General features: G+C 42.6%; 1 protein-coding gene across 1 annotated transcript in view; it reads left to right on the top strand.

Moving 5' to 3' along the window:
- The first annotated feature begins 1,015 nt into the window (after positions 1–1,015).
- Positions 1,016–8,565, top strand: part of NOS2 (nitric oxide synthase 2) — a 17,199-nt gene continuing 9,649 nt past the window's right edge. Inside the window, 11 exon segments of the mRNA XM_031059807.1 lie at positions 1,016–1,090; positions 1,191–1,379; positions 2,601–2,778; positions 3,428–3,524; positions 4,107–4,229; positions 4,320–4,468; positions 5,915–6,077; positions 6,472–6,563; positions 6,948–7,089; positions 7,493–7,632; positions 8,185–8,359. Of these exon segments, the coding sequence (XP_030915667.1) occupies positions 2,672–2,778; positions 3,428–3,524; positions 4,107–4,229; positions 4,320–4,468; positions 5,915–6,077; positions 6,472–6,563; positions 6,948–7,089; positions 7,493–7,632; positions 8,185–8,359 (1,188 nt within the window). The 5' untranslated portion in view covers positions 1,016–1,090; positions 1,191–1,379; positions 2,601–2,671.

The raw sequence follows: 8,565 nt of genomic DNA on the forward strand, positions 1-8,565 counted from the left end.
TCAGCAGATTTATTAGTCATCTTTAATTTGTAAACAGTTTCCTTAGAATAGCCATAGATAATATCAGAAACAAAAAAGACAGGTTAAAATCCTTGTTGGGGCACTATCTGGCACCAGATTCGTGGGCTGCAGGTGCCTGACAGCCCTGGGCACTGCTGCCAGCCCTGTCCCAAAGGGGTTCTGCCTTCCAGACTGCAGGGAGAAGGTAAAAGGTACGTGTCCACATGTTGTCCGAGACTGAAAATCAGCTCAGCAATCCCATCCTCCTCATCCAGCTGTCCCTCTGGTATTCCCACACACAGCATGGTGGGAATGGTTTGTACTTCGGGAAGTTGCAGTTTCCTTCCAGTATTCCCAATACTTTGGAAAAGCACCAAGGGACAAATCTCACTGGTAGCAACAGGCAGAACAAGGAGCTCTGGAGAGCAAGAAATTCTACAAATACTCTATTGAGAAAGATCCTTTAAAACTGGATAAAAAGTAAGGAAGTATGTGTAGGTGAAACTTAAAATACCTGTCCTTAGTTATAAGCATGTGGTTAAATGCTTTCCTGGCCTGTACTGTAAAACTCTACAGCTCTGTAACATTTCTCTAGAAGTTGCTCACTCTCTTCCTACAGCCATGGGTGGTGTACAGGAGGGTGCCTGGAGACTGGCCACACAGGGATAAAAGCTGTAAGAAGCCCTTCAGCATTTATTTCTTTTAATTTTAACACCATGTGCAAGGCTGCAAACAGTGTTTGGTGTGATACCCTGCCCTTTCCAGGAGCACCAGCAGGAGAGAAGGCTGCAGCACACGGAGGGAAGGAGGGATGCTGAGAGCTGCCTCCCTCCTCACATGGGTTGTGTAACGCTGCTCACACAGCAGTGCACACCCTGCACTTCTCCAAGTGGACAGGACAGGAATCAGGGGAATCCCAAATTGCAGTACCCGTGTCCAGCCTTGCGCAGAGCTATTTTGCATAGATGCTCTGCACTATAAAATGCTTTTGCCTCCTGGGAGGGATACAGAGCCTGAGCTGGAAGGCAGGAAGCTCTGAGAGAGAGAGGAGTCTCTCCTGGCAGGGTTGGGACACCTCTCACAAAGCACGGTAAGAAGCACCATGTCCAGGTGTTGTTCTGTCATTCATTTACTGCCTCTCACAGGCAAAGTAATTATATGGCAAACTGTATCTTTTTTTTCTCTGTTAGGAGCAAAGTGTCAGACTCGGTCTCCTGCTCTAGTTCCAAGCTGTCCAGCTGCTCTGAAAACTTTGTCCCTCCTTTCTGCTGATTTAAAGGTTTGTGCATGTAACTGGTAACACTGACAGTGCTACCCACAGAACCCTGCGAGGCTGGACACAAAGCAGCTTCTTGCTCTGAGTGCCAGTGAAGGGAAATGTGAGTCTGCTCTCTTTCTATTTGCTTTTTCTTCTTATTTTTTCTTTTTAATATTATCTTTCTTTTATCCTGTTATTATTTTTCATCTTTTTCCTCCTTATCCTTCTTTTCTTCCTTTTCCTCCTTTTTCTCCCTATGTATTTTTTTATGTTTGTGTGAGGTTCCCCCTTTTCTTTTTTTCTTTCTTTCCTTCTTTGTTTGTTTCTTTCTTTTCTTCCCCCTCTCCATTTCTTCTCTCTTTCACCCCTATATTTTACAAAATTGTATAGGCACCTCACTACATTTTTTATTACAGAAAAATAATTTAGATTTTTTTTCCTATTTTGTAACTGCAGAGAAATGCTTATTGCGCATTATTTCTCTCACCTGGAGTAGCAAACAATCGTAACACCTTGCCGTTTCTGCACACACAGTTGGATGGATTTCTCTTCTTGTGTGACTTCATAGCAGACAGTACCTTCAGAGCACAGCATAAGTTTAACTTTTACTGTAAAAGTAATATAAATACCAAAATAAGACATAATTTACAAAAGGAATATGTGACAATGTCTATTTTCTCCCTTTGTCTAACTTCTTGGAAACATCAGGTTTTGATTTCTGTTATGAACCAGATTCAAATGCTGGGGCTAATTCTCTCTAACCCTGCAATTTGCTGGCTTGATCTTTCTCTTCTGTCACACCTTCCCTAGCACAAAATCCGTCTTATGTTCAGAAATGAGCAGAAAATGTATGTTAAAATGAAGAGCATAAACTTTGTACACCCTTATGTAAATGCTATGTGTTACATTGAAATAAGTGCTACAGATCTTAGAAACTAGAGACTTCAGCCTCTCAGAATCCTGTTTGTCTCTGGCAGGTGGATACACTGCAAAATGGTCAGGTTCATATATGAGCAAGATTTTTTCATTACTGTGTGATTAATACAGCAACACTTCACATCCCTTTTCTAAGCTTGTGGTCTACTCTGACACCAATATTTGCTGCTTTACATGACCAGGGGTCATCTGAAATTCTCTTGCCAGTGTTTTAGATTAGTACATGGCTGCACATTACACTGGCAATGTGTTCGTTTTAGTCTCACTATCCTAAGAATCGAGCGATTTTCATTTTAAACACAGGATGTTAGATCAGATCAGTTAGGCTGGTGAGTTTCTGAAAGATGCTAAAGGGAGTTGCCCTCTTGGGTAAAAACTGACCTTGTTGGTTTTTTTATGTCCTTAGAAGTGTTCCCACATCACACAAAACAAGGTTTCAGCACAGTGAAGTAAAACCACCAAAAAAAACCATACAAAATGCTGTGCCCGTGGCAGTTTGTGTTCAAATCTCATGCTGCCAGGAGCCAGTACCCCAGGGAGAAGGATATCAACAACAACGTGGAGAAAAATAGGAAGATCCATGGGTAAGATCCTGGTTTTAATGGTTTCACAGTTTATCTTTGATTTGAAAAGGGAAGATATTAAGTGGTTTGGGTCCTGGAGAAACCCATAATGTGTTTCCAAAATATTGATATTAACCAAAGAACTGTGGGTCTCTGGATGGTGTAACTTGGTAATGAACATTAAGCACTTGTGTCAAAGTTAAACAGTCATTGAGGATATAAATCATCTTGCTTTCTCTTTCAAAAGTAGTCTTAAATTTATTTGGTGTGCTAACATGGTTTCATGTATTCTAAGTCTCAGGAGGTGTGTATGCTACAAATACAGCAAAGTGATTATTTATACTGTAATTAAGTTGGTGAAGTAGTTCTGTGATGCAGTTCATACCCAACACTTGTATACAAAAAGTTGCACATGAATCTTAAATTTCTCAGTCTTCAGGGTGTTACTTATTTCAGGTTTCAGACCCTGCCTTCCTTCCTTTCCTTCCACACAGTGTTCTGGGAAGGGGGTACTGTGGCTTTACTGCTGATTCCTGCCCACTGCCACTGCTGGGTTATGGGCTCAGTACATGTTTCAGAGACAGCACTGAGCATCTCCTGCTGATGCTGAAAGCAAAGCCTAACATAAAGAACGTTGCCTTGTGCTGACTTTTCTTTCTCTCTATTGAAGCTCAGAAAAGGACGATGCCAAATTGCACAATCCCAGCAAGAAGCAGATGGAGAGGCTGCCTATCATAACTTCAGCAAAGCCCAGTGAGGGAGGAGAGGTCTGTTCCCAGCATCATTGTTTGATGGTAACAGTTCACATGAGTGGTGCTTGCTGCTCACAACTGCTCCACGTTCTCCTGAGAGGTCTGACTGTGGTTGCAGGAGGTTGGGACTGCTGGGACGTCTTTGGGTGAAAGTTCTTTTCTGCAAAGACAGAGCATTGATAAGACTCGAAGGAAGAGGTGACCCCACGGGGACTGGGATGCCTGATTCCTTTATATACCTTTGCAGACCTTTAATAACAAACCTGTCCTGTCTCTAAAATTGGTTCATTGTTTTCCTGAGACTGTGACTATAATGCTGAAAGATACTCAGAGGACTTACTGAAATTATAAAGGTATTTGCAGTGGCAGACCCTGTTTGATTACTACAAAAATACTTTTTTCCCTCATTTCACATCAAACTGTAGATTAGCTCAGTAGTTTTGTAGTCAAATAATCATATTGGAGCAGATCACATTTATATCTAGTTTCTTGAATTTAAACTGAAATATTTTGATGTTGAAATTAAATCTAAAATGAAACTGAAAGATATTCAATAGGTCTGAAGACAGTATGCATTTTTATCTGTTATCTGCCCAGAATCTCCCTCCAAATGACATCAAAGTTTCAAACCAAATATCAGGATGTCCAAGACATGTAAGAGTAAGAAACTTGGAAAATGGATCCAGCTTTCTTGACACACTACACCTGACTGCAAAAGAGGTAAAATACAGAAATATGAACAGGGAGCTTTCATAAATTTTAAAATACACAGAGTGCAACCTTGTTTTTTGACATTTCATTGTTTTTCAGGTTATCAACTGCCAGACCAAAGCCTGCCAAGGGTCACTCATGACCCCAAAGGGCCTGGTGAGAGGTACCAGAGATGGGCCAGTTCCACCAGAGGATCTTTTACCTCAGGCAAGAGACTTCCTCAAGCAATATTACAGTTCATTTAAAGAGTAAGTCAGCTTGATTTTTGGGTATAAAATCCTCTGCCTACCTCTCTGTGAGCCTCCAGGAGGGATTGGTTTCTTCACAGCTCTTGGTAACTGTCCTGTTACACAGCATGCATTCAAAAATATATAAGGACTGTTAAAAATGCCAGATAAAACTGTCATTGCACTTCACATGCTCCATCTGTCAATGCAAGATCTTGGGAGCACAGGGAAGGACTCTGGACCGTGCACTCCTCAGCTCCATCCCTTTGGAGTGTGCTACATTCCAGGACATTGAGGACTCTCTGCCAGAGCATTACCTTCTGTTTTCTTGGGATCAGCTGCACTCAGATCAGTCTCAGTGTGGATAATGTGTTTTGTTTGTGCTGTTCCAAGTGTCTTTTCTCTGTGTTCCTCTCAAGGCTTTAGCCAAAGATTGGAAGGCCAGTGTTGCTTCTCAGCCTTGCTCTGTGCTATCGGCATAAGCTCAGTGAGCGTCCCGAGAGGGGTTTGTGTTTTCACAAACATGGCCATGGTGCAGAGGCATCTTGTTGCAGGAAATGCTGGAACAGCTGGTTGATGTCCAAGGGCTTGCAGTGACATTCCACATGATGAGCTTTCAAGCAACAGTTTGGTGTTTGCTCATCCCATTAGAAAACATTATCAAACTTTCAAAGAGACTCAGCCACATAATGGCCACTTCTTTAGACACTTTGAACTCCTTTCAAATCTTTCTTCCCTCTGACTCTTTTAGAAAGTCCCTGTCTTACACACAAGCTGTCCTCACCAGCCTATTGCATTTGCACATCCCCGTGTCTCTGCTCATGGCTGTTTGATCACATTGATTTACACTATCTCATATGCTTGCCCTTGATCTTTCATCTTGCTGAAAATGTGAAAACTCTCAGACAGTGCAGGCTATTTTCATTCTGTCTGTAAGACAACAAAACAATTTTTGTCTCTGCTGTTATAAATATTTTCTAATGTTTTGACTTCGCTCTCTGTTATCAAACTCAAGAATTTGAGTTGGTTTCCCTGACAAAGAAATTGCTCAGCACTTCCCTTTAGGAATGAAAATTCTACTTACTTTACTCAGAAGAGTTGTGGCCTTGTAAACACAATGGATCTTTGAGACAGCAGTCACTCTGAGCCTACATGTGCCCTGAAATTCACCTGTTCTATGGTTTTTATTTCCTTGTGATTTTTTTCAAATTTATCTGGAAAATCCAAATTTAAACCAAAAACTTACACTGAATAGCTTGTGGCCAATCTGTGCATGTATTGGGTGGTGAAAGGATGGTACCACTACTAAGATTTCTCGTATGTTAGTTTCTTCATGGGGCCAATAAGCTCTGTCCTTGCACTCCATAAGGACAAGTCTTAAATTCTGAAGCCAAAATATAAAGAGAATGTCTGCACTTTGAATGAAATTCTCATTGTTTCTTTTCATGGCTGTTTCCTGTTCAAAAGGCCAAAAATCAAAGAACAGCTGGGCCGGCTGGAAGCAGTGACCAAGGAGATAGAAAGAACAGGAACCTACCACCTGACAAAGGATGAGCTGACCTTTGCTGCCAAGCAGGCCTGGAGGAATGCACCCAGGTGCATCGGGAGAATCCAGTGGTCCAACCTGCAGGTGAGCTGTGGATCTACACCTGAGCTGTAGCCAAATAGTCCTCTGCTGTGACTCAGAAGAATGGCTTTGCCTTTGCTAGAACATGTCACTGTTTCGATTGAGGAGGACTCCCTCCTGTCCCTATCAGGAGATTGGTTTCTTTGTAGTTCTCTGCTTCTTGGCTGAATGAAAATGTGTAGCAGTGTGAGTGTGGGAACCAGGTGTGTCATGGAACCAGGTACATGTTTTGGTCCTTTGTGGATTGTAATGGGTAAAATGATGCATATAAGAACTTAAAAAATGAACCTTTCCTAGTGGAGCCACAATGTTTCCATTCCTTAAGTGCATAGGAAAAATAACTTTGCATAACTGTTTCAAAATTAGTGTTCTTTACATTTCTGTTGGAAACACACAGGTATTTGATGCACGGGACTGTAAAACAGCCAAGGAAATGTTTGAGCATATCTGTCATCATATTCAGTATGCCACAAACAATGGCAATATAAGGTAGGTCTCTAATTTTAATTTTAAACAACAATTTTAATTTAAACAACAAAAATCATATCCAGATCTGGCATCAAAAAACCATGAAATGGTTTATCTAAACATTTTGACAACTTCTGCTCTTAATTTTCCTGGTACTTACATTTTCCTCTCATGTGTTCCATCAACCATCTTGAAAATTTTTAACTTTAATGGCTGATGCTACAAAACCTTTTGCAATTCCTTGGGAAAAGAGATGACTTGAAGATTTGGGGAGGTGGGTAAAGAGGACAAATTATTTTATTTCTACTGATGTTCATTTTAGAAATGCAAAACATTTTCTGCTGGTCCCAGTTTCTGTGTGGAGAGTGAGGATGTGTTTGTATGTGTCTCCTCTGTCCCGGGCAGGTCAGCCATCACAGTGTTCCCACCCCGGACGGATGGGCAGCACGATTTCCGCGTGTGGAACAGCCAGCTGATCCACTACGCTGGCTACCACATGCCAGATGGCTCTGTCCTTGGGGACCCTGCCACTGTGGAGTTCACTCAGGTACAGCTCCAAACTCACCACCGCAGCTGCTTCCCATCTTGGCTAACCCACCTCCCTGGGGCTCCCTCCTCGCACGTTTATGCAGAGTGGCAGGGAGGTGAGGAGTGAATGGGATGTTCTGCCCCACAAGTTCCAGGTGCAGGCTGGAACAATAATTCCCTACAGTTCTGATACAAAAGTGCTGCCCTCCATCTCAGAACAGGGTGAGCTAATATTGTCAGGGGACACAACCAGGCACACAACCAGCACTTCATCAGCATGGCTCCACATTGTTTGAATGGCAAAGACAACCTTTTTCACTTAGAATTTACCTCAGCAGGTTTCAGAGGGTTAAAATTCTTTTGTCTTCAGATCTGGAGGGGAAACCTGAAAAGAACACAAAATGTGCTTTCTGTATTTGCAGTTGTGCATCGAGCTTGGGTGGAAGCCGAAATTTGGCCGCTTTGATGTACTTCCACTTGTTCTCCAAGCAAATGGCCAAGACCCAGAAATATTTGAATTACCTCCAGAAATTGTCCTCCAAGTGCCAATGGAGCATCCAAAGTAAGCACACAGGATTTAGATAATTGCATTTTTGCCTCTGCCTCACCTTGGCAGGTTATTGGGCTGCGCCTGTGGCAGTTGTTTTATGAGTTCTTTGTCAGGATGAAACGATGGTAAATCATCCTGAAAGATAAAATGCCTGTTAGAACAATGAAATGAGATTTAAATTAAGGAAGCAAATGACTGTTTTGTTGGAAAACTTTTTTCCCAATCTACATTTCAATTATATTCAGAATTTTAAAAATCCTAATTTCTTATGCTAGTGTAATACACATGTAACACTGCACTCATAACAGGGTTTATTGCCTTTCTCTCATTGCCTTTTTCTTCCTGTTTGTTTTGGGACTGGCCTGCAGACTGCAGAACTCTGTAATATGGTTCTGCAGTTCCTGTAGCTGGTGATTCCCAAATACTGCAATAAAAACTGCTGTCAGTTTCTACAGACCCTGGTCCAGGGGTTCCTCCTAGAATTGCTACTCTTTATCTTCCTGGGTTTTTCTGGTTTTTGAGGAAAAGACACACAAATAATAACTCCAGCTGCTTGTTGGGCAGGTACGAGTGGTTTAAGGAGCTGGAGCTGAAGTGGTATGCGCTGCCTGCGGTGGCCAGCATGCTGCTGGAGGCGGGAGGGCTGGAGTTCACCGCGTGCCCTTTCAACGGCTGGTACATGGGCACCGAGATCGGAGTGCGCGACTTCTGCGACGCGCAGCGCTACAACGTCCTGAAGGTGACTGCTGCAGGGAGCTGGGCTGGCCTGCAGGGGAGGGAAGGGGCAGGAAGTTTTGGAAAAGGGACACTACCAGTGTTCACTGGGATGGGAGAGAACCACTTCCTGCTTTGTGAAGCTGGAACATCCTCAAGAACCAGAACTCCAAAATTCCAGTTTACCTTTAATCTCACGTGTTTCTGCTGCCATCACTTTCCCCAGCAGGA

The sequence above is a fragment of the Geospiza fortis genome, unplaced genomic scaffold (assembly GCF_000277835.1).
Source record: "Geospiza fortis unplaced genomic scaffold, GeoFor_1.0 scaffold538, whole genome shotgun sequence".
NCBI classification, from domain to species: Eukaryota; Metazoa; Chordata; class Aves; order Passeriformes; family Thraupidae; genus Geospiza; species Geospiza fortis.